General features: G+C 38.4%; 1 protein-coding gene across 1 annotated transcript; it reads right to left on the bottom strand.

The window, feature by feature from the left end:
• Positions 1-688: 688 nt before the first annotated feature.
• On the bottom strand, positions 689-26745 carry LOC127576904 (uncharacterized). Its single transcript, XM_052027725.1, has 4 exons — positions 26602-26745; positions 21850-21922; positions 5733-5905; positions 689-1991 (listed from the first exon to the last, which is right to left on the bottom strand). Exons 1-4 carry the CDS (start codon positions 26743-26745, stop codon positions 945-947), a joined length of 1437 nt encoding a protein of 478 aa, XP_051883685.1. The 3' UTR covers positions 689-944.
• Positions 26746-27326: the final 581 nt, after the last annotated feature.

Genomic DNA, 27326 nt, shown 5'->3' with positions numbered 1-27326 from the left:
GATTTTTCCTGTGATTTCAACACTGCAAGTACAAAAGTATGCCTTTTTTACATATAAAGTCACATTTATTATATGGTACCATAAAATCTTTCAAATGGATATTCCAAAATGCAAACCAGCAACAAGAAACACAATGAGAGAGATTGAGAAAGGGGCATACGGTTTACGCAAATCCATAAGTGAAATGCAAATAATGGAGTCACCCGTGAGGTAATGGAATTTATCGTTGACCCAAGAAAGTGCTGCCTACGAGGATCATGCATGGACTTGTCTTTAGTTACTGTTAGGCATCAGTTCAAGATGATCCCTGGCATCCACCAGGAAAGCTAACTGAGCAACCAATTACATTAAAAAATTATTCATAGCAAACCAGGAAGCAATTTTTACAATCAACTTCCTAAATATTATATCAGATATTAAATAAATATTGGAATGCATACATGAATAAAGTAGAAGTTGAACGATCATAATTTTTTAAATATTTTATTTTAAGTATTTCAAAATATCAGTCTGAGAGATTTACAATTTACATATCTAAAATTAGCTTTTGGGGACTATAGCATGTAAAAATTCTGGCATAGCAAACCATTAAAAACTTTGACCACATGCAACAAAATATGCAATTTTCAAGGTTTATACAACTAGACTATTTTGAAATGTTTTTAAATTCACATCAATTCAATTGTTTTTCATTGATTTGATTGGAGATGGTTGCCAAGGCCACAATCTTTGTTGGAGTCTAAATCTGCTTAAACTACAGATACACAAAAACCACAAAGTTGCTGTCAGTTTTGTGATGCAATTTTACCTTGATAACAACTGTAAAATCCAGGCCTAGAAACTTTGAAGAGAAAACAGAATGATTGACGTAGATTGATATTATACAGTATTTATAGAAATAATATTAAGGCACAATACAAAACAAATTATGTGTCATTGCTTATCTACCTATTGCAGATAATTGATTCCACGTTGACATAATCACTTTTTTCTACTCTTCCCTTTGAAGATAGTAAATTTTTAGGTGGTCTGAGAGGAGCATCCTGAATTGCCTGTTTTGGCACAGCATAGTCATCTGCAGAAGGATTGTATGGATATTCATAACCAAAGTCATTCAATCTGCCTTGTATTTTCCAAGCTTCACTCAATTCTTTTGCTTCATCATAAAGTGAAGAATCACCACTAACTTCATATACGTGCTCATTCTTCTCACATGTTTTTTGGTGAAGCGGATTTTTGGAATTTGACATATTAAATCCACTATATACAGTATCATAAAGAGAATCAGGATGCTCAGTCATTATGATAGATGGAATATTCTTTTCAACAAAATTATTCTCATTGTTAGATGAATGTACTTTGCAGGGAAACGTACCTAAAGGCCCATTGATTTGGTTTAGTTGGATATTCCCTCTGTGAGATGTAAAGCTACTTTGCTGCCTTCCTACTTGTCTTGGTATGGATTTATTACCGCTTGCTGGTTCCAAAGGAAGTGTCAAGTGAATCCCTCTTGGATTTGCTTCTGAATATAGTGTAGTCCTATTTTCTAGTGTGTCTGCCGATAACTTAGCAGTTACTTCATTATGTGACGCAAATAGAGGAGGTGATGGGAAACTGTACTGAAATCTGACTGGTGACTTGCTTAGGGGACTACGTGTCTGATTATCTGGGGAAGCATCACAACGCAAATTATGTATTCCTTCAGAAACGTCTGATACTGCAAAAGATAATCTTTTGGATAGTTGAGATTTATTTATAGCATCATGCTCCTGTGAACAACCTGAATATGGCCTGTGAGTGGCAGAATCCACAGCAAATAAATTGTAATTTTCTAAAGGATCAGAATTGCATCGTTCCTCTTCATTGTTGGACTTTTGATTCGTTACAGCAGCATTTACAGATGTAAAAATCTGTTTTCCTTGGTTGGTGTCAAACTCAAACTTCCCTGGACCAGATTTGCATCTCCTTCCAGATTCAATTGAAAACATTCTCTGAAAAATATAAATGTTGTTGCACATGAAATCACTCTATAAACGTTTTTTTTGTTCATGGAATATGGCATCTGTAGCAAGGACAGCATGTATTGCCCATCCCTAACTGAATAGTAAGGGGTGGAACTAACATACTTTACTATGTAAATGCACTTCTACTTTTTTTAAATTGGTCGATAGTACTCATTGAATATTATGTCACTTCAGCTGGTATGTCAAACTCCATTCTGAGATTATTGTGAAGAATTTGGTAAATGTTCCGCTGTTTTCCACCAATCAGATAGTCATGAGAATAGAGAACTTGGTCAAATTCTCAACAATTAAACTCTTCTGTCCAAAGTCAAACTGGGCAGAGAAAAGTTTTTCCCAAGACACGGATTGATACATTTGCACGTTGGGTTCCAAGAGGAAGTCCTGCTGTCAGTTGGAGATAGTCAGTGTAAGACAACTGAATTGGGAAGATAATTGGTCTGTTGAGAGCCAAGATGATAGGCAGGAAACATGCACAATATCAGAAGGAAGAACAAAATGTTTGTGTCCTTCACCCATGCTGAAAGAAAGCATCACATCCCGTATTATATATGCAAAAGCGATCTGTTCACGGATACACATCTGGGTTGAGCAAATGGCAACCGGTAGAAATTGGTACTCAGCCACTGTCTCAAACTACTATATTCCAAGCAAAAAAAGTTTCCATAATGTCAAGATGTCCAAAAATGCTTAAAGGAATGAAGTGTTGTAATGTGGCATGCATGGTAGGCATCAAAGGTCAAAGCAGAAGGAGCAATGGGGACTGAGAGTTTGGTAGTCAAAGTTGGGGAATGGGATAAGTCTGGTCATTGAACAACAGATTTGTTCAATATTGTGCCTGGCTTCACACTCAAGTATGCACTTTATCTTTTTGATAGGCTCTTAACAGGTACTTCCAAGGTTTGATTGGCTCTAACAGGTACTTCCTAGATCTGATTGGCTCTAACAGGTAATTTCCAGATTTGATTGGCTCTAACAGGTATTTCCTAGGTTTGATTGGCTCTAACAGGTAATTCCTAAGTTTGGTTTCTCATAGGTGTGCTGGCACTAGCTGCTACTGCTAGATGTGTCCTCGAATGATGACTTTTGTATGTGTGTGCACAGGACCTGATGCTTCCTTTCAGCATGGGTGAAGGATGCAAATATTTTGTTCTTCCTTTTGGTATTTTTAATGTTTACTGTCTGTCATCTTGGTTCTTGGCCAATTTTCCTCCTGATTCAGCTCTCTCACACCAGCAGCCCCCATTTAACAACGGGACATCTTTTCCAAACATAATGTACAAATGTATCAATCCATGATTCGGGAGAAACTAATCTGCCCTGACTTTGGTCAAAGGACTTTAATTGCTAGAAAAGCAACCAAATTCTCTATTCTCATGACCTTCTAACTGGTGGAAAACAGCTGAACATCTACCAAATTCTTTGTAATAATCTCAGAATTGAGTTTGACATACCAGTTGAAATGACATGATATTCAATGAGTACTACCGACCAATTAAAAACAAGAAAAATGCATTTATAAAACAAACTTGATGAGTTGAAGATGTCCCAGTGCACTTTCCATCCACACAACTGTTTTTAAAATATAGTCACTGTTGTGATGCAGGAATCACGGCAGCCAATTTGCATAAAGTAAGCTCTGTCAAGATAATATAATGACCAGTCAATCTATTAAAGTATGGGGTGGAGGGGTCCAGGGCTGGGGGTCGTGGATTTGGGGTGGGTAGGGAGGGATTTGGAGGGGACCTGAGGGGTGGCTTTTTCAAGCAGAGGGTGGTGGGTGTGTGGAGCGAGCTGCCAGGGGAGGTGGTTGGGGCGGGTGCAGTGGTGTTATTTGGGAGGGAATTGGATGGGTGCGTGTGGGGGCGGGGCTTCGAGGGGTGTGGACCGAACGCAGTAAGTTGGGACTGGATCGGTGGGCACCGTGGTCAGCATGGACTCATTGGGCCGAGGGGCCTGTGTCCATGCTGTGTTGCTCTATGACTCTAACAATGGACCAATGCTGAATGCAAATGTCCATATCCTATAAATGAACACTTCCTTAAGTTCCACTTCCCAGCTGCCAGTCTGCAGATCATGGATCATCTGCTTAAGTGTGGTGTGGATCTTCTGTCCACCTCCATCACCTTTTCCGGCAGTGATTCCAACATCCCCTTTGAATTGGGTTTCTGCCACCTTCTACGATTTATATTCATGCATCCTGCGCATATCTTTAAATTGTGCCTTTGAGTTGATTTGTCTCTCCTCATTCTTCATACGAAGATGGATCACTTCAGATTAAATCATACCTGCTGTGTCTCTGATGGGGTACCATAGGGATCAATAGTGGGGTCCCAGCAGTTCATCTACATCAATGATTGGGATGGCTGACCTCTTATTTTGAGACTGTAACTCCTAGTTTGAGGCACCTAGCTAGGGGAAATAATACCTCTAACTTTTCTATGCTTGTAAGAATTTTATGTGTCTCATTAACACCCCGTGCACTCAAGTCCAGTTCAATAATCTATGTAAAAGCATAATGATTCCACCTGTGATTTTCAGGGATCAAGTGATCACCACCTTTATTGTGAAATACAACTGTTCTCCGCTATTTTCTGGCTTCCAGTCCTTAACTGCTTTTATATCTCCTGCTATTGTCCATTTAAATCCCGTGGGCTTGGATTATTTTTACATTCCATGCCTTCAGTGGGAAATCAAAGGATTCCATTTATCATTTTATGGCTGTGTCTATTTGTACTGATTTTTTATATATAATTGGATAGATAAAACTTGCATTTACATAAAAACTTTCAGGACTCCTTAGGATCTAGGTTTACAAGAATGTTGCCAGGACTCAAGGGCTTGAGTTACTTGGAGAGGTTGGATCGCTTGGACTTTATTCCTTGCAGCATAGGAAACTGAGGGGTAACCATACAGAGGTGTAGAAGATCGTGAGGGCCATAGATAGGGTGAATGCACACAGTCTTTTCCCCAGGGAAAGGAAATCAAAAACTAGAGGGCATAGGTGTGAGGTGAGAGGGGAAAGATTTAAAAGGGACCTGAGGGGCAACTTCTTTAGCAGAGGGTGGTGGGTGTATGGAATGAGCTGCCGGAGGAAGTGGTTGAGGCAGGTACAATAACAATATTTAGGAGGCACTTGGACAGGTACATGGATAGGAAAGGTTTTGAGGGATATGGGCCAAACACAGGCAAATGAGACTGGCTTAGATGGGCATCTTGATCAGCATGGACGAGTTGGGCCAAAGGGCCTGTTTCCATGCTGTATTTGTCTATGTCTCTATGTCTCTACTAATTGATAGATAAATATTGATCAGAGCCTCAGAGATAACTCTCCTGATTTTCTTTGAAAAAATGCCATAAGAACTCTTACACCCATCCATTAGAATCAATTTAGTGCATCATCTGTAAGATAGCATCTGCACTGGAGTACCAGCCTAGATTTTTGTCTTTGGTATGGGATTTGAGACTTTTAATGAAAACCAAATACACTGCAGATGCAGGAAATCTGAACCAAAACCAGAAGATGCTGGAAACACTCAGGTCAGTAATGCTGCCCAATCTGTTGAGTGTTGCCAGCACTATATAAAAAAACAATTCTGAATGAGTAACATACAAGTTGATAACAGCTTGCATTACAATGTGATGAGCTGAACACACTCTAATTATTCTATTTAAGCATGCATTTATAATTTAAAGATAATTAAAAGGTACCTTGTCACCACCAAATCTCCTTAGATACATGTAAGGCCATTCATATACCACTTGCTCAGGGCTGATTCTTTTTAAAATCAGTGCATCTTTGTCTGCCTTGAGAAGATACGTTCCTTTGAGATCACATCTCTCTGAAGCATCTGTACTTCTTATTGAGACTTTATACTCGTTTACTGAAAATAAAAAAAATAAAATCAGTAATTTTATCTGGAGTTTCACAGGTAATATGAATTGTAAGCCATTGTTAGAGACAAGTTCAGCCTTTTCTGACTCTTACCCTGATAGCAATGATACTTTCAGAAACACGACAAGGATGAAAAATAATTCTAATCAATAGAGAAGGAGATTGCCTTCTCAAGCAGCTGTGCATACAATGGACCCAGATCTCCATAATGCTACATTTCAAAGAAAAATATTTTAACAATGATACCCCAGCAGCTTCTCTCCCTGCCATTAAGTGTGGAGGAGTCCACATCCACATGCTTACAATGCTGATGGATGAAACTGAAAGCTTGCAGATATCCTTGAAGTTAGCATCAGTTGGACCACTTCTCATTGCATATGTCATGTAGATGATCTTAGATTCTCTCATGAATTCCTAAGTTACCATGATTCGAGTCTTCCTCTGGACTCTGGTGTCATTGCAGAAACAAAGTTTACAGAGAGATATTCCAAGCAAACTGGAAATAGTAGTTAAGACCTAATGCTAAACTTGTAGGATCTGACAAAGTTAAATCACCTTAAAACTAATAATTGAATTGTAGTGTGAATTAGAAACGAGACATGCCACCAGATATAACAGTGGTAGGAATATCTGAATAGTTTGCTCTGGATCTTGTAGAAAGGTGCAGGATCAGAACTTGGCTTATATGACTGATAGTGAAAAGGATAAAAGAAACACTTATGTGGTAGATTATGAAGATATGCACAAACTTACCTCATCCACTAGGTACAATGTTCCTGCTATCTGTTACAATATAGATAAAAGTCATAAGGAGGATAGCTAGAATGCTAACTGTGGCATCTGAGAACACAAGCTGTTCAAAGAGAAGAGGAAAATCACCACCTAGTAATTACAGGGATTCAATAATCAGAGGTGAAGGAAGCATGTTTTGAAGGCAGGAAGGAGAGTCCCACATTGTATGTTCCCTATATAATATCAGGGTGGAGGACATTTCAAATTGGAAAGGATATTGGAGAGGGAGGGAGAAGATGCTCTCACTGTTGTTCAAGTTTAGATCAACAAAACTGAAAAATGTAGTTAAAAAAGCCTGTAGGAGATTACCAGCAATCAGGAGCTAAGATAAAGAACAGGTCCTCAAAGTTTGTAATCACTGTACAATTAACAGAGCCACTTGTAAATTGGCATATCAATATGCAGAGTGATTTGGGTGGTGGTGGGGGGAGGGGTGCATGTGGTTGAAGAAGATGAGAACAAAAGGTGTTCCATTTCTTGCATCACTGGTACAAATCCTGAGACAGTTAGGAACAAATGTTAGTGTCTGCTCCACCTGAGCTGAGTTGGGACCCAAATTATACTGGAAATGAAAAATGGGATGGTCTTAAGAATTTTAAACTACAATAGATGTGACAGGAGGAAATTGTTTTGAAACAGGCAAAATGAAAGAGTATATATTTGTCAGAAATTGTGCTTCTGGTACTACATGTTAAAGGAAATCTTTAAAGAAGTTAAAAACTAGACAACTGGCATTAGATTAGGAAATGAAGTCAGAAGTCATAATCATGTCAGATTCATGACCTGACTGACAGATTTGCATGACAATGTTTCCTTCTGGTATAGCATTATGCAGAACTTCAGGAATCACATCAGGAATCCCTTAAGTAGCATCGTTGAAATTAATACATCATGTAATTATTCCCTTCCTATATTTATGTTTTATTGTTCTTCTGGTACAGGTAGATGCTCCTTGGGTACAAGGTTCAGGAAGTTAATTAAAACATTACAAATGACTTATTTGCAATTAATGAATCTTTGTTTATGCTTAAAACAAAAGTATACTTTTAAATACAGTCTGGTTTCTTTCATTTATAAACTACAGAGAGTGTATGTTCCAGGGTAGTTAACCTGATCTCCTCACTATCTCAGTGTTGGCTAAATTATGCTTATAGATATAAATGTTTGCAATATTGTAAAAGTAGTGAATTTTAAACAAAACTACTAAATTATGTATTTGTTGCTGAAAATTATAGGAAATATGTAAATTAAGAAATAGACAACTTTATTAACTTCACATTTTATAACACTATTTGGAAATGTAATTGTATTTCAATTGTAGAGTATACTGTACCTACTATAAATAGTAAGCTCGACCACATGTCCAATTCAGCAATGGAAAAAAAGACACTCAAAACTTTCCAGTTCTGGTTGTAATTTAAAGATGTTTCAAGCGTCTAATTTTTGTAATCTTTGATGGAAATTAGTAATTACCACTATTGTGTTCTATTTTAAAATAGCATTTATTGCTACATACATAAGCTATTTCTTTCATTACCTCTTCCTTCCTCCCAGTACTGACACTAGGTGATACTTTCCACTGAGGTCAGTTCAGCACTGACAGATATATGTACAAAAGTGTTGCTCTTATTGACAATACACTTACGTGCAATCATTAAATGTAAAAGTTTCTGGACATCTTAATTATGTATTTTATCTATTTTGGGAAATCTTTTTGATTTGCCTTTATAAATTCTTTATGCAGGAAGTATAATAACTACAGTCACTTTTCATTATTTAAATATATGAGACTGAATGAATTTTCATTTAGAGATGTGAAAGTGTAATTAGGAAAGAAAGTACTTGCATTTATATAATGCCTTTCAGGATGTCCCAAAGCACCTTATAGCCAATTAAGTAGTTTTGATGGTGATCCAATATTGGAATGTAAGAAATGTGGCAGCTAAAGGCTAATTTGTGCACCATAAAGGCCCTTTACTTATTTAAAATGATGTCATGGGATTTTGTTCATTACTATGAGAGGACAGATGGGCCCTCAATTAAATGCCTCATTCAAAAGACAGCATCTCCAACACTGAAAAGCTCCCTTTCAATCTAGATTTTCTGCTCGAGTCTCTGGAGCGGGACCTGAAGAAACATCCTTTAGACTCAGTTGAAATAATTCTACCTCCAAGCCACAGTTCCCACAGTTAATGATAAAAACTAACTGCATAATTTTGCATGAGATTTTAAATTAGTTTGGATTTAGGTGGGATACAGCAGTGGAGGGGTACAGTGGGGGGTGTGTACCAGCAATCCTGAGGCCTAGCTTATTGATTCTGAGATGAGAATTCAAATCACAGCACAGGAGCTGGGAGCTAAACTTATTATTTAATTAGTTGGGAAAAAACGGCTAGTATCAATCATGGTGTCAATGAAACTACCAGATTGTTGTAAAAACACATCTAGTTCAATTTTATCCTTTGGGAAGGAACTGTGCTGTCCTTATCCAGAATCAATCCCTCTGTGAGTCTGGTGTGTCTGAATTTACATTGCTTTGAACATGTTATGTTTGAGAAGAACATCAAAAATAACTGCAGATGCAGGAAATCTAAAATAAAAACAGAAATTGCTGGAAACACTCAGTAGGTCAAGCGGCACCTGTGGGTAGAGAAACAATGTTTCAGGCCTGAACTCCTGAGTATTTCCAGCATTTTCTATTTTTATTATTGTTTGAGAGGAACAATTTTCTGCTCATGTTTGCTGCAGAATAAATTAAAATAACAGAGAGAATAGTGAAGGCTGGATTCCCCATATTCATATTCGCCTATGCAACACAGAAAATGATTCAACATTAGCAAATGAGGCAAATCGTACCTTTCCCCTGATTTAATTTCCTCTGATAATTGGGTGAACTACCGACTGCCCCTTCACTGCTGGTAGGTGTCAATGCCTACTAGAAGGTGGGGCCTCATATGTCATGCAGCTACTCTGCTTACAATTGGTTCCATTAACCCCAGCCTCTTGCGTCTTTAGGTAATGGTGGAGGAAGAGGGTCTGTTAGTGACTTCATGTCCTGACACCCCAAGGCCTGTCCACCATCTGTAAGATGCAAGTCACAAGTGTGATGGATTACTCTGCACTTGCCTGGATAAGTGCAGTGCTAACAACTCTCAAGAAGCCCACTTGATTGGCACTCCATTCGTTCCTTCCACACCACAGTGACTGCAGTGTGCACTATATATAAAATGCATTGTGATTACTCAACAGCACTATGGGATACCTTCACCAGTATGCAATGATTCAAGAATGTGGCTCACCACCACCTTCTCAAGGGCAATTAAGTACAGGCAATAAACGCTGGCCTTGCTGGTGATGTCTAGATCCCAACAATGAAAAAATTAAATCTGTCCTTGGCTTCAAAATGATCACATTCTTCACTTACAATATTTTACCTCTATAAGTGCTGAGAAACATCCTTACTACTGTGCCATCAGAATGTCGTAGTCAAGCCACGCAAAGATCTCTATCAATTGTAGATATTTCACTGGGAGCTTGCTATGCACATTAAATGAGTTCAACCACTAAAACTGACTTCACAGAAAGATCAGACGATGTTTAGGCATGTGAGGAAAACCCAAAGTTTCTTCCTGAAATAACATTCAATCATTTTGTTGACCTGTTTATTTACTGTTCGAGAACTATCACTTTAAATCTGACACCACATGTACTTCTTACCCCAAAAGATCACACAATTATTGACAAAAGAAATGGTAGAAAATGGACTGTTTTAGATAAAATGAACGAAACAATAGGAAGAGTATATTTGGGCAAATGTGATTTTGTATAAAATGCTAAAAACATTATTGCACTATGGTTAAATACTTTCAAATATTTTAACCGTAGGAAATGCAAGTAGTAGTTAGTGTTGGAGATTTATTTCTGATTACACTTCACAGGAGCACTTTTCTACATTAAGAGCACTATTTGCAAAACTGCAATGTACCAGGAAGTGAATAAATCAAAAAGGCTGGATGAAATGCATTATGGTTAGTTTGCTATAGTGTGGTCACATGCATGGCTAGTACCATGCTAACTGTCGTAGCAAAAAATAGCTTCATAAAATGAAGACAAGTAGTCCAAAGTGTCATAAGTCAGAAGTTCATTTATAGAAGATTTGTTATATAAATGCAAGCATAGATGTATTTCATTACAAGCAACGAACAGAATTGCCAATGAATAAGCATACAGAAAGCATTTTCCATGTAGTATTTGCAGTTCATTCCTTCCAGGAACAAATTACCATGTTTTATTTATGTTCAATTAGAACAAATACAGTACATGTAATGATGGGTTAATGTCAAAAAGTAAAACTGCATTATTTTCTTGGTATAGTAGTATTTAATATGGGGATATTCCAATGACATGGGGTGTCAAAGATAAGAGAGCAGAGGTTCAAGGTGAGAGGTAGAAGATATAGAGGGGATCTGAGGGGGAATTATTTTCACACAGAGGGTGGTTGGAGTCTGGAAGACGCTGCCTGAAGAGGTGGTGAAGGCAGATACTCTCATGATATTCAAGAAGCATCTAAACAAATACTTAAATCATCAAGACGTAGAAGATTACTGACCTAATGTGAGGGAATGGGATCATTATAGAGAGGTACAACAGGGTGGCATGGACACAGTGGGCCAAAGGACCTGTTCCTGTGCTGCACAGCTGTAAGACTCTAAGTTGACATGTTTTATTCATGGTAAAAGTGCCATTCAAGACAAACCTGAAAATGATCTTTTCCCAATAATGTGCCGCAAAATAACAGAAAATGGGAGAAATTAGAAACTTTCATCTGAATCTTGATTTCCTTCCTGCATAATAGCCACTGCTGCCCCTGCCTCATCCTCTCTAGGTCAAAAGCAGCACCCAGCAATGAACTGAGCTCCCAGTCAGATTCCTCTCTACCACTGTCAGGTGGAAATGAAATCCTTAGCACCAGAAAATGATTTAAGCTTTGGCAGTGTTACATCTGGAAACAGATATGGTACATTTCTACTTCCCGACCAATAAAACAAAATCCCATCTCCTCAATTAAAAGCTGATATAAGCCTTTGATTTACATGTATTTGGTGATATTTCATGTAATTGAATACCTTCTGTATCACAATGAGGATGAAAGGTCACAAATACATTCTCGCAGAAAAGAAAAATAAATCAGGAAAAGCAAATCTTAAAATGATAAAATGTAAAAAGGGAATACTGCAAAATTGATTCTTGAATGATAAGGGAAACCATTTAACAATGACATTAGTAAAAACAATATTCAACAAAGCAGGTATGCAAATTCATGCTTGAATGTGGATATGGAGGGATAATTAAATATTATGATTTTCTTTGATGATGCAGGCATTTGGGTCTTTTAACTGGTATTCAACTCACATGCAGAGAGACAAAAAAAAACATGTGACTGCCAACCTCTGCTGATTCACAAACAGCATAAACACAAATGTTTCTGGCTGCAGAAAAATACAAAATAATTGGAGAAAAATAGCTATTGAAATTGTTGTAAACAAAACCTTAAGCAAAGAGGAAATTCAAAAGAGGATACTTCATGTCTGAGAAATTATGGCATGTAAATTTGTTATCTGTCAGGAAATATCATTGCACCTGTCATTTGAGATGATAAACAACTGAAAATGTCATTCACTGAAGGCATGCAATATAAATCTAAAACCTTGGCTCTGCTATATGTGGAAAATAGTTTCAATTTGTTTTTAGGCATGAAAACCAAACTGTCTTTTCTCTGACAGCCATTCGTGTGGTCAGGATATTACTGTCAACAACCAACTTTTCTAAACTGTTTTCATACTTACAGAATGTCAAAGCCATAACAATAACTTTGAAACATTGTATCAGCAATGTTTATTAAGTGAACAAAACTTATAATGCTACACACCAGTTTCCAGTGAAGATCATATAACTACCACAAAAGGTTGGTCAAAAATTCTAACGTGTAATATAGCAACAATCCTATCCTCCAATTGGAGCTATTCTGATGTTTCATTACTTTATAAAATATGATGTATACAGTAATTATATGCCCAACTCATTTAATAAAATTGCAGCTATTGCTCTATTTGCAATTTGCATTGAAGTTCAACATTCTTCAAATATTTTATACTTCAATGTCAGTTAGTGGCTATTAAAAGAAAACTCATTCTCAATGATGCTTCCACAACCACATCCTGCAATTTTAAGCCAATAAAGGTCTTAAGCTCTCTTCAATGTCCACTCTACATCATTGAAAAGCATTGGGTCATTTTCCACATAGCAACTCCTAAACCTGCAAAGTCCATCAACTGAAGGGCAAGGGCAGCAAAACATGGAAGCATCACCATCTGTAATTTTGCCTCCAAGTCGTACATCATTATGAATTCAAAATTTATTGCCATTCTTCACTGTCACCAGGTCTAAAACCTATTCAGTAGCATTATGAGAGTACCTTCATCGAAAGGACTGCAGTGGTTCAAGAAAGCAGGTCACCACCATCCTCTCAAGGGAAACTAAGGCAGGGTGGATGTGGAGAGGATGTTTCCTCTTGTGAGAGAATCACAAATGAGGGTCACTGCTTAAAAATAAGGGATTGTCCACTTAAGATGGAAGTGAGGCCAATTTATTTTCTCTCTGAAAATCTGAGTCTTTGGAACTCTCTTCCTCAAAGAGAGATAGAACAGGGTATTTTAATTTTTTTAAGACAGAGATAGATAAATTTACACTATGCAATGGGCGAAAGGTTACCAGGTGTAGGTGGGAATGTGGAGTTGAAATTATAATCAGATCAGCCTTGATCTCACTTAATGGAAGAGTAGGCTTGAGAATTCGAGTGACCTACTCATGCGCCAAATTTGTATGTTCAGGTATAAATTTGGGCAGTAAATGCTGACCTTGTAGATGACACCCACATCCTGTAAGTAAATTTAAAAGAAATGTCTGTCTGCCGACCAGCACTACATCCTGCCTATTTCTAGTGACATCACAGAGATGAGACCTAGGAGTGAAATTCCACCAGTGAGGTCAAGGTTGTAGGGTGGGGTATAGCGCTGACTTTGCCCCACAGTTAGTCCACATGAATCCCACATGGGTTAAAGTCAGGCTTCATGCCTTGAAAACTTTTTTATCAAAATGAAAAATTTCATGAGGCAATTTCTCATATTATGCAAATTATTGCTAAACGGCACTTAAAGATGTTAAATTAATATTTACTTCAAAGCACAAGTGTATGAATAAATGAGGTCTCTTTGAAAGTACACAATAGTTATTTTAACTTAACCCACCCAATAATAATCAACTACGTCTGGATCAAACAATCATTTTGCACCCACCCTGATTTGCTTTGAAGTTAATAGAAAGTGAAGTTGGGAGAACTGTGAAATGTTCAACAAATCTAAACTCACTACTCCCACTGGAAAGGTTAGCAAAGACTTGTCTTCTTTGTACTAATTGGTGTTAACAAAATCTCATGAAATAGAATTTGTGCCATAGTTTGGACTTTAGGACATTCTGCATAAAATGTTTTAGCATTTTTGCTCCTATTGCTTTAAAGGAATAGGATTATTGGTTTAAGTGGTAGTTCACTTCATGAAATTGTTTCTAATGTATTTTCATTTGTTAGATATCAATTCCAATATTTCTAGCTTTTTGCTATTTTGATACCTTGTAGAAGTCAATTTCTTAAAATTCTATGGATCACTCTCTGAGTGCCTTAGATGTTAGTGCATCAGATTTTTAAAGTTCATTGTCAAATGTTTCAGTGGATTGAGTATCCACGTGAAGTCAGTGAAATGAGCTTCTTGGCAGCCCACTGGGGGTCTTGATACGCATGTCACACATTCTGGTTGGGAACTCCAGGATACCTCATCTGTCTCAGACAACCACATGTACAGGTAGTGATGCCTGTTGCTTGAGAAGATCAGGCTTCAAGTTTTGGAGCATGAGGAACAGCTGGCAGTAATGAAGGCTGAGTGCATCTACAGTTGCATGCCCCAACAAGTGGTCACCTCACTGGCACAAAATGTCCAGGAGGAGAGGAAGGGAGGGAGGGAGCGATCACCAAACTGGATTAGAAGAAGTCACAGATGGTACAGGAATCTCACAAGCTAGTCCACACTAGCTAACCTTTTCCCATTTTCGAACTCCAGATGTTTAACGCTTCCATGTAAGTTAAGTAAGAATCAGAGTTCTGTTGCCATGAGAGGTTTGACCACACACAAGAAATATAAAAAGAGTAGAAATATGGTACCCAAAGGGGATTTGATAGTTAAGGCTCTAGACAAAACTTCTGCAACTACACATATGAATAAATTGTCATCATCGTCCCAAAATAAATGATACAACCAAGTGTTTACACAATATTCTGCAAGGGGAAGGGAAACGGCTAGAATTTATAGTCTGTGTTGAAGCCTATAACGTACATAGGAAAGGTATCAGTTCTCTAAAGTTTTAAGACCTAAGAAAAAGATTATAAAACAGGATCTCAAAGACAGTTATGTCAGGATTACTCCGAGTCTGAACTAATGATACTGAAGGTAGAAAATGATGCTGATAAGTACATGACTGACGAAATGGTGCAGATGGGAAGATTCAAGGATTTCAGATTCTTCAGCCATTGGGTCCAGTTTTGGAGGGGAAGGGATTTCTGTACAAGATTGAAGTGTTCCAACTGAATTGAGTTGGGGCCAAATGCTTGCTCAGGAATTAACTAGTACTGTTGGGAGAGTTTAAATTAACCTGGCAGGAGGTGGATAATCAAAAAGTAGAAAGGCGAAGCAAGGAAATCTGAGGACAGTAAGATTTAAATAACCGTAAGATTAGAAACATCCCAAATGTTCCAGGGCCCTGATTGAGGAAAAATACAAAAAGTTAATGCCCAATGCATACTTCTTAAAGTTGATGAAATGCAGGCACAAGGTACCACGTGATTATGTTATCATTATATTATCAGAAATTTGGTTCAACAAAGTCAGAAATGAGTACTTCTTATTCATAGTTACCAAGCATTCAGGAATGATACAGAAGCAAACAGAGAAAGGGGCAAGTCAGTAGTGATTAAGCCTAATGTTACAATTCTAAATAGAAAGCATGTACTTGTTAGTGCTAGAATTGAATCTATTTTGGCTTCAGTAACTGAAGTTAATTTAATCGAACATGTAAGGTTGAATGCAACTGGTGAGGAGAACTCTCACTTTTATTTGTTAGCACTAGTGATCAAAATTTTCTCCTTTATCTTTCTGTTTCCTCCTTACTCATTGTGCTTAGAGCTGGTTATTAGTCTACTCTCTTCCTTCTTGTTGTTTTAAAACGATTACTTAATTTATCTTTCTCCCCCCACCTAACCCCCCCACCCCCACACCCACCAGGGCCTCTTTGCTCCTCATCTTCTTCAATCACATCCGGCCCCTACTGAAAATTGCCATAACCACCCTATTTATTCATTCAGTGAGGTACCTGGCCCAAGTCTGATTATGTGGGACCATAACCAAATGATACAGTTCAATCTGTCCCGTAAAATGGAATCTCTCTGTTCCACATCAGACCTTCAGCCACATGTTCAACTCCCTAATATGCAATTGCTTATAGAGATTATAATCATTGAGGGCCTGTTCTTTAATTTAGCTCCTGGGACCTGATACTCTTCAAACAAGAAGTCTTTCCTACTTGTGTTGTTGATCCAAATATGGACCACTGTGACTTGACCATCCCTCTCTAATAACCTTTCAGGACTTCTGGATTTCCCTCACTTTGGACCAGGTAGGCAACATATTATGTTGGTCAACTTAACAAAGGCACTATCATCCCCAATATCATATTCCCTCCTCTTTCCACTTCTGGACAGGCTTTTGCCTTAAGGTGCCAGTGTCACTCTTCTACCTTTCCTTTTGATACACTTCATCTTTATCCTCTCAGATTGCAAGTACTTTGTAACCATTGAATAGGATCTGCTTCTGCACATCTATTTCACACAGTTACTTTTACTCTGAACATTACTGGTTAAGCCAACCCCAGATATCTCTCTTCTTCCCTGTCTGTTTGAGTGTCCCCAACTCACACTCCAGGTCCGTGACTCTGAGCCAGAGAGATACATGACGAAGATATCTACCGCACGCGTTCACCTCAGACAGTCTTACTTTCTGTAAACATACAAAATCTGCAGTTCGATCTCTTCTGCTATATATCAATCTATATTACTTACAACTTGTTGCCTGTTGCAACATTATCTTTCTTTTCATATTAGCTTGCACTAAAAACTAAAATACTGAACAAAATGTCAGTCTTACTTCCCTTAGATTATACAAACCACAAAAAGGGTTGAAGGTACCTCTTTCACCCCCAATAATTCTACTCTGAACATATTTTCAACTTTACTCTTCAAATGATAAATTTGTTTAAGACCATATATCTGATTGTAGAGGCTGTTTACCAAGTTTCAAGAAAAAAAAGAGGGCTAAACCAAGAAATTACATGGCAATCAGCCAATATCAGACATAGGGAATAAAAACAGACAATATTGGAACACCAGCAGGTCAGACAGCCCCTGTGAGAAGAGGAACAGTTAACGTTTCAGGTCCAAGACCTTTCATCAGATCTGGCGAAGAGTCTTCAACCCAAAATATTAGCCATTTCTCTTTCTACCAATGCTGCCTGACCTGCCGTGCATATCCAGTGTTTTTTGTCTTAATTTCAGATTTCCAGTATGTACAGTTTTTGATTTTCAATTGTGGGAAAGTTATTGGAAACTATTATCAGGGACAAAAAGAATCTCATTTGGAAAGGCTTTGGTTAATCAGAGAGAGCCAGCATGGATATGCAAAAGGCAAATCATATCTGACTAACTTAATGGAATTTTGATGAGATAACAGATGGTTGATCGAAGTAAAGCAGTTGTTGTAAATTTTAATTTTTGGAAGCCTTTCAACTAAGTACCAGACAGGATGTGAGTTAAAAAGCTGGAAGCCTGTGGGAGCTGGATTGAAGTAGTGCTTAACCAATTTTCAAGATCTTGGTTTTATTATTTTCATTTTTTTTAATGACCTAAGTTAAAAATTAAGGAACAATATTATGAAGCTTGCAGATGATCCTCACCCCAACCCTAACCCAAAACTTGAAAACAGTACATAGCAATGAAGATAGTTGGAGACTTTGGGGATCTTCATAGACGGAGTGATGAAATGACAGAACCTATAAGGTGGAGATGAATGAAAATCAATGTGAATTGATGAACGTCGGGAGGACTGGTATAGAGAGACAGGATATTGTAAGTGACATGATGTTGAAATGTATAAATGTGCAGTGAGATTTTGGTGATACAAATTCTTAAAAATGGCATGTAAGCATTTCAACAGGTTTGTAAACAAAGGCACAAAAACTAAAATCAAATAGATTATGCTTGTAGTTTATAAATCCCAGATTAAGCTTCACTTGGAATATTTTGGACGATTCTGAGCATCATGATTCAGGAAAAAATGGAAAGGGCATTGACAAGGTAGCGATTTTTACCAGGATGTTCCCAGGAAGGAAACACTTCTGACAGAGGATGTACTTGGAAAGTTAAGCCTATATTCTCTATATCAGAGATTTTAACCAATAGGTATTTTTAAGATGATGAGAAATTTTGATACAAAGTAAACTGCTGGAAGAATTCAGTGCATCAAGCAGCTTCTGTGGAGGCAAAGGAATGGTCAACATTTCGGGTCGAGACCCTGCATCAGAACTGAAAGTGTGGATGAAAATAGCCAGTGTATTAAAGTGAGATAGAGGTGTGAGACAGAGGCTGGTAAGTGATAGGTGGAACCAGATGGGGAGTTGTGTGTGTGTGTTGGGGGGGAGGGGGGGGTGGAATGAGCAGATGGAGCCAGGTGAGTGAGGGGGAGGAGGGAGTGCTGAGACAAGAGGCTGGTGTGCGATAAGTGAAAACATAAGGAAAATAATTAGGCAGATGGAGCTGGATGGATGATAAGGAGGGGGGAGGGTAGAGACAGATCCTGGTAGGTAATAAGTGAAACCAGATAAGGGAGCAGTAATGGCCAGATGAAACCAGGTGGGGGAGGGGTATGAGTCTATGTAACAAAGGGGTGGAGGGGGGGAAGATTGAAAAGGTGAACAGGGACCCTGGGTGGAGTGTAAAAGGAACATATAGAGAGTGGGTTACCTGAAATTGGAAAATTCAAGGTTGATACCAGGAGGCTGCAGACTACCCAAGTGGAAGGTGAGGTGCTGATCTTCTAGTCGCATTTGGCCTCACCATGGCAGTGGAAAAGGCAAAGGTTTTGATAAAGCGAGTAAAGAAAAAATGTCACTACCATGAGAAGGTCATTAACCAGAGCTCAACAATTTGAAATCACCGGCAAAAAATCTAAAGGAAAGATGAAGGGAATTTTTCACTAAAAATATTGATAGGATCTGGAGCACTTTATCAAACAAAAGCTGGAAGCAAATTCTCTAAATATATTGTTAGAGAATTAGTCAGGTACTGAAGACAAGGAATTTACAGGATTCCAGACAAAAATGTGCCTATTAATCTGGGTCTGTGTACAGCAAGGAGAGACCAGCTAAAAGATATATAATTTTTAAAGCATGTAGCCCTACCCAATGTTATATTGTTGCTGCAATAGTTATATGGATTCATCAGTCTGAGAGGATAAATTTGAACCTGGCATTTTGTTTCATCTCCCCCCTTTAAATGGTTGCTCATTGTCACACACCTGCTATAAAATAAGGTATGGAGGTAGGCAAACTGAGAAAGGACAGCACTTCTGCAGCCAGTATTCTAATAGAAAACTCAATCCTGTGCTTTCTTGTATGATAGTCATTCATTATGTCCTTGGGGGTTAAATATTCCAGCCTTTAAATTGGATCCTTGTGAGTATCTTTCCTTATATGCAAATAACACATAAAAGCTGTTTTCCACATGTTAGGTGGTGTTTGTGATCATTTCCCCGATGGATTGGGAAATTGGCCTAAGCACTTCTGTGTGTGATTTGCCTGAGCACACTAATGCTTGCCCAGCATTAATTGTGCAGCTATTGATATAAGTAATGTGTTTCCTCCACTGGCCACAGAAATTGGAACTGCCAAAGGAGTCCCATGTCCTTTGTTGTTAATCCACAGAAAAACTTGGAGAAAATTGGGTAGGGTTCAGGAATGAGATGACAATTACACCGCATCGCCCAGCCTCATTTTACAATGGCCAGCATTACATTAACTAATACTGGCTCTTTTTAGATTGCTGCCTTGATTCAGATCTTACGACCTGAAGTCTGCTCACTGCTTACTGGTAAGTTGTGACTACACTGTATGCCACTTGACATTCTCTGAAGACTCCCATTTGAGCTTGGCAGGACAGACCCAATGGCAGAATCTGTGTCACTCTGCGTTCATCATCATGAGGGGAAGATTACATCACCAGCCCTCGTGGGTACTGATGATGTCAGCATTACAGCCACAGTTGCAACCACCCTCCCACAACCCACACCCCCAAACCTGTTTTTCAAATTACTTAAAGCCCACTAGTTATGGTTCTCAAAGACCACCTTCAGCAATAAGTGCAAATGTTAATTAGCTATCATTAAAATATAGGAAGTCAGTTAATTGCATAAAGTGACTGCACCTGAATAAAATATTAAATGATCCTTATCTGTTCATTTGTTTAAGCCATTATTTCAACATTTGATAGCTTCACTCAGCTCATTACAGGAATATTTGCCATGGGAAATAGAAACAAACTATGATCATCTGAACACCTAGAAGATCACATGACCTATATCTGATTTTCTGAAAGAACTAGCTTCCTTGTCAAGGAGGAAATAATTTTATCGGCTATTCTGATTTAAATCATTCTGCACAGAACTAAGATAAGCTTTTAAATGTGTAATGTGGCATCAATGACTATAAAATGGCTGGTACTGTGTGAATTTAATGCAGTCTGCATACGTTGTTTTAAATAAAAAATAAATTGATGATAATAATAATAATAACATAAATAATTTGCAGTACTTCTTTTCTTGTACCCATCACTTAAATGGAAGCTCATTCAAGTGATTTCATCCCTATTTAATCCCATTTTTCATAATATAATCAAAGATTGAATTGTTTCTTTTGCCAAAACTCAGAAAAATTAGCAAAGTCTATACTAATTGCTAACACCATGTTTATTTCACAGTACAAAGCACAAAGCAAAAGTAATATTTTGAATATCAAATGCATAATCACAACATCATGCAATGTACTTTTTGAATCTGAATCAACTATATTTCACCCACCAGGCACAAAACCAGAATGTTAGGTGCTTCAAAGACAAGACCTCCCTGCAAATGGAGCCAGTATATTTAACAAAAAGGATTCCCAAGGTAAGACTGAATTTATAAACACGTAGCTAAAAACATATTCTCAATGACTACACACATTTTTAATGTTAACTTTGTAGAACAAAACATTCCTTATCCCAACCTCACAGCTAGGAGGATGACAATGCAATTAATTTAAGACCAAGCAAATCATCAATGATCAAAAGTGAGCACCTTTCATCCCTGCACCTCCACTTTCTTGTATGGTAATTGTTGACTCTTGAGCAAGAGCTTCCTTTGCATTGTACTGATGTCTGATAAGACTTTGCCTTCCCCCACACACTTATTTAGTGTTACTTGTTTTGTGTGTGATACCTCTCCATTACCATCACGGTTGACTCCACATTTGCAACATTTTCCTGTTTCTGCAGGTGAACCTCTACAGAATTTGGCTAAATCTGAAACTGCTTTCTCACCAAACAATATTCTCCTCATCCTTATGAGTCTGAAATTATAAACTCTTTTTGTTATTAGGCCTTGCCCTTAAATAAGTCACTATGATGGACTGAATTTTTTTACTGCTGCTGCCTTTCACCTGAAGAGGCTCTGAATGTACTTATCTTTTCCAACATGCTCCGTATTGGGTAATGCGAGGTTAATGTTAATAAATAATATGCCACAATCTGTTTCAGTTACAAAATGTGAGGTTCAGTCCACATTAATTGAAGCAGAACGCCCTCCAAGGATTACAAGTGAGATTTAGCTTGTCAAAGCCCATGGATATTGTTAAATGAACCTATGATTATGAAAAGATAAAACAGTGTTTTACCTCCTTCATGTGAACTGTAGAGTTCATTTTCTTTCATTCTCATTGCCACACTGTTTGAATCCTCTTGAGAAGGCTGCATAAAGGCAAATTTCCAAAGTTATTCAATTAGCCATTACACTTTCAGGAAGTTAAACAAAAATAGGTAAAAATTCAACAGGACTTTAGATATATTTATAATCAACCAGTCTAAAATACTAAATTGTGTGATTCTTTCAACCACACACAAAAATTTTAAATATTTTTTCCCCGTGGAAATGAGTGAACAGAAGTTAACTGATTCTTCATCTCCTTAAGCCTCAATGTTTTTAGATTCTTAACCTTTTAAATACAATGTGAAGTATTTTGAAATACTTTACACAAATGGGTATGTCAGAACAAATTGCTCCTATACTGTCTCCCTCTATTACCATTATCCTGAGCAGTGATTTCAAAGCATCAGTTAATAGGGATGATTTTACATTCTTTAGTCCCAAGTGCAGATCAAAGGCTGTGACAAGCACATGATGGGGAATTTAAGGTGAGCAACTCATTATTAAAATGAACATGCTGGAAGTCATTGGCTGTGTGTCACTGATATTCCGTGTATCCTGCTCTCTGTCAAATCGTGGGAACTGTAAAATGGCTCTAATGTTTTCAGTATAAAAGAAAGGAAACTGAAAAAAATTGAAATAAATGTAAATAAAGAAATAGTTCTTCATGGTGGTTCATGTGAGGGCTTGTAACTGGCAAAGCAACATTTAATTTATCTCAACAATATGCTAATAAAAATCATGTTTTTATATTCTCTGGGATTCAAAGTCACAAATTACTCTCATAAGTGAATGTTGCATCCTCAATGATCAGGAAGATACGTAATGCTGCAAGATTTAGCTGAATGACAGCAAGTCCTGAGGATTAAAGCAATAAACCTTTCTACAGGTCAATTTAGTTTTTCATTGGGTTAACTGTGAACCAATAAAATGGTTTACCTCATATGAAGTATATTTTTGAACAAAATACAACCTTCAAAATGACCTTGAGCTATGATTTCATAAACGATAACATAATGGCATGAACTTTACAGAGGAATCCCAGCAATTCTGCATGGAACTGCCAGAGTTTCCCCATGAAAGTGCCAGCAGGTCTTGGAATCCTGCTCATGTGTGCATGGATGTGGAATTCCCAAACTTGTTGGCCAGCAATAGAGTGTGAAGTTGCAGATTTTTCCCAGTGACTCACGCTGGGGTTGGACTTGATGCAGGAACAGAGGCTCCACTTACTTTACATTGAACAAAGCTGGATTACTTTTCTCGCATGCACAGAGGACCAAGAGTAATTCTGCAGACTCCATAAGGAAAGTTTAGTTTCCCCAGCCACTAACCCACTTTTTTCCCTCCAGTCAGCTGCCACTCTCCACCAATATCTACAGGGAGCTGACTTGCACAATGCAGATAAGAACTGGCCAGGTGTCACGCTGTTATGTGACACCCCCACATCTCCAAATCCCAATCACTCCAAGGAAAGGATTGGAAAGGTTTAGACGGATATGGGCCAAATTTGGGCAAATGGGACTAGCTTAGATGGGCATCTTGGCCTGCATGGACCATTTGGGCCAAAGGGCCTGTTTTCCTGCTCTAAGACACTTAAGGTTCTTGCACTGTCAAGAAGAATTTTTGCCCATGTGACCATTTCACAGCACTAAATAAACAACCCTGAGTAGATAAGTTACCAGTAGCTAGCTCGGGACTGCCTGATGATTTCATAGAGTCATGGAGAGATACAGCAAAGAAACGGGCCCTCCTGCCTATCCAGTCTGCTCCAAACATTAACCACCTATTCACACTAATCCTACCCTAACCCATTTCATGTTCTAGACAGTTTATGCGGCAAAAATAGTGTACACATTTCGCTATCTTCTTGTGGTTAGCTGAGATAATGGCTGCAGTTTACAAATCACCACACCCAACCAATAATTTTTGAGGTACCTAGTTATCCCAGCAAATCAGCCAGCTCCATCATGGACACAACCCTCCCTGCCATCAAGGACATCTTCAAGAAAGCGGCATCTATCATTAAGGACCTTCACCATCTGGGACATGCCTTCTTCATGTTACTACCATCAGGAAGGAGGCACAGGAGCCTGAAGACCCACGCTCAACATTTCAGGAGCAGCACTTCCCCTCCACCATCAGATTTCTGAATGGTCCATGAACCCATAAACACTACCTCATTATTCCTCTTTTGCACTATTTATTTAGTAATTTTTATGTCTTGCACTGTACTGCTGCAGCAAAACAACAAATTTCATGTCAGTGATAATGAACCTGATTCTGATTCTGATTCTGATTCAACCTTGCTGAAATGCTATGCCACAGACACCAGACATCCGCCTAGCTTAATTATTTAATAACATCCACAGATAGCAATGCATGCCATCTTTTTGGATTGAAATCTTGAATTCCAAAGCTAAATTAAAATATTGTGCTGTATTATCCTTAAGAATTCAATTAGTTTAAGAAGATGTAATCTGACAGGTTTTTTTTCTCACATAAATAACATCCAAATCAAAATCTCAATTACCCAGCAGATGAGGAATGGATGAGTGAAATAAAAACAGAAGATGCGGGAAAGAACTAGCAGGCGCGGTGATGTATGTGGAGAGAGAAGTAGAGTTAATGTTTTAGGTTGATAACATTTTATCAGAACTGGCAATTACTGAACAACTAAATCAAGCACTGAATCCTTAATGGTCAATTAAACAGCATACAATCACCAAAAGTTTTACGGGTGAAATCTCTCTCTATTCCATGGTGGCTGATTAATGAGTTTGTCTCAGTCTCAAAACAGCATGGGGCTTTCTTCCAGACAGCCAGAGCTTTATTTGTGGATTATGTGAAGCTCTGAAACTTGACATTGTAATACATAGAACAGTACAGAACAGGAACAGGCCCATTGGTGTACCATGTCTGCACCTCCAATCTAAACTGCCTGCACATGGTCCATATCCCCTGCATGTTCACGTATCTGTCTAAATGCCACTTAAACATTTCTACTGTATCTGTTTCCATCACCTCCTGGCAGCGAGTTCCAAGCACCTACCACTTTCTGTGTAAAAACCTGGCCTCACAAATCTCCTTTAAATTTTCTCCCTCTCACCTTAAAGCAATGCCCTCTTGTAGTTGATATTTCCAACTTGGAAGAAGGACTCTGACTATCTACCCTATCTATGCCTCTCAGAATTTCTTATATACTTCTATCAGGTCACCCCTCAGCCTCCAACACCCCAGAGAAAACAATCCAAGTTTGTCCAACCGCTCCTTGTAGCTAATACACTCCATTCCAGAAATATCCTGGTGAAGTTCTTCTGTACCCTCACCAAAGCTTCTACATAATTCCTCTAGTCTGGTGACCAGAACTGCACACAACACTCTAAATATGGCCGAACCAGTTTTATACATGACTTTCCAACCTTTATACTAAGTGCCCCAACTGACGAAGGCAAGCATACAAATGCCTTCTTTACCACCATATTCACTTGTGTTGAACTTTCAGAGAGCTATGGACTCGCACCCCAAGATCCCTGGTGCATCAATGCTCCTTCCTGCATACTTTCCTCTTGCTTCACACCTCACACTGGTCTGGATTAAACTCCATCTGCCATTTCTCTGCCCAAATTTCAACTGTGTTACATCCTACTGTGTTCTTTGACAACCTTCCTCACTATGCATAATTCCAACAATTTTCATGTGATCTGCAAACTTACTGATCAGACCATCTACATTTTTATCCATATCATTTACATTACAAACAACAGAGGTCCCAGCACTGATCCTTGTGGAACACCACTGGTCACAGACCTCCAGTCAGAAAAACACCCCTCTACCACTACCCTCTGTCTTCTATGAACAGGTCAATTTTGTATTTAATTAACTAACTCATTGTGGATCCTATGTGGCTTAATCTTCTGGACCAGCCTACCACGAGGGACCTTGTCGAATGCTTTACTAAATGCCATGTAGGCAACATCCACTGCCCTAGCCTCATTAGTCAACTTTATCACCTCCTCAAAAAACTCAATCAAGTTTCTGAGACAGGACTTCCCCCGCACAAAACCATGTGGACAATCCCTAATAAGACCATGGTTTTCCAAATGTGAGTAAATCCTGTCCCTAAGAGTCTTCTCCAATAATTTCCCTACCACTGATATAAGGCTCACTGGCTGATAATTTCCTGGTTTTTCCCTGTTGTCTTCCTTAAACAAAGGAACAACATTGACTATTCTCCAGCCCACGGCACTTTGCCTGTGGCTAAAGAGGATGCCAAGATCTCTGTCAAGACCCAAGCAATCTGCTCCCTTGTTTCCTTCAGTATCCTGGGATGGATCCTTTCAGGCCCTGGTGACCTATCCACCTTAATGTTTTCCAAGTCATCCAACACCTCTTTTTTATCAATATCGACAAGCTCTAAAATATCAACATACTCTTCCCTCATCTCACCACCCTTGATGAATATCAATGTGAAGTACTCATTAAGGATCTCACCTGCTTCCTCTGGCTCTATGTATAGTCCTTGGTTGGACCATCCCTTTGCCTAGCTACACTCTTGCTCCTAATATATGTATAAAATGCCATACATGAGTAAAATGCCTTGGGATTCTCCTTAATCCTACTCATCATGGCCCCCTCTTGTCCTCATACTTTCTTGTTTAAGTTCTTTCCTGCTTATTTTATATCCCTCAAGGGCCTTGTCTGATTTCAGATTCCTAAACCTTACATAAGCTTCCTTTTCCTTTTTGGCTAAACTTACAATAACTCTTGTCATCCAAGGTTCTGAAACCTTGCCATCTTTATCTTTCAGCCTCACAGGAACATGGTGATCCTGAACTCCAATCAGCAGGCCTTTAAAAGACTCCCACATGTCAGATGTGGATTTACCCTCAAACTTTCTCTAGTTCCTACCTAATGCTATTGTAATTAGCCTTCCTCCAGTTTAGCACTTTCACCTGAGGTCCAGGTGATCCTTATCCATAACTATGGATTAAGACAAAACATATGGAATTATGGTCACTGTTCCCAAAATGCTGCCCCACTGAATCAATTAGGCTCATTCCCCAATATAAGGCCCAGTATGGGTCCCATCCCTAGTTAGACTATCTACATATAGTTTCAAAAAACTTTCTGGATGCACCTAACAAAGTCTGCACCATCTAAGCCCCTGGCACTAAGGGAATCCAAGTCAATATTGGAGAAGTTAAAATCATCTATTACAATAACCCTCTTGTTTTAACATTTTTCTGTGATATACCAGCATATCTGTTCCTCTAGCTTCTGCTGACTATTGGGAGGCCTCTAGTATAGCCAAGGCCTGTGATATAACCAAGGCCTATTGTATAACATAATACTCCAAAATCAAATCCTTCTTAACTGTACATTAGCTCTGTGGCTTAGGATGTACATTGTGACATTCCTTCAGCACCTTCAGTCCTAAAGTGTGCTCTT

Source organism: Pristis pectinata, chromosome 12 (assembly GCF_009764475.1).
Source record: "Pristis pectinata isolate sPriPec2 chromosome 12, sPriPec2.1.pri, whole genome shotgun sequence".
Lineage (NCBI taxonomy): Eukaryota > Metazoa > Chordata > Chondrichthyes > Rhinopristiformes > Pristidae > Pristis > Pristis pectinata.
Note: the sequence above shows the minus strand (reverse complement) of the source record. Positions and strands in the feature narration are given on the sequence as shown.

What these genes read in the sequence shown, in the direction of transcription:
- LOC127576904 (XM_052027725.1), bottom strand. Translation starts at nt 26,745, where the DNA reads ATGTGGGAGTCTTTTAAAGGCCTGCTGATTGGAGTTCAGGATCACCAT. An exon ending in AAAAGGAAAAGGAAGCTTAT is followed by an intron (nt 21,923 to 26,601) that starts GTAAGGTTTAGG and finishes GCCTTTATGCAG; the next exon opens with CCTTCTCAAGAGGATTCAAA. An exon ending in CTACAGTTCACATGAAGGAG is followed by an intron (nt 5,906 to 21,849) that starts GTAAAACACTGT and finishes TTTTATTTTCAG; the next exon opens with TAAACGAGTATAAAGTCTCA.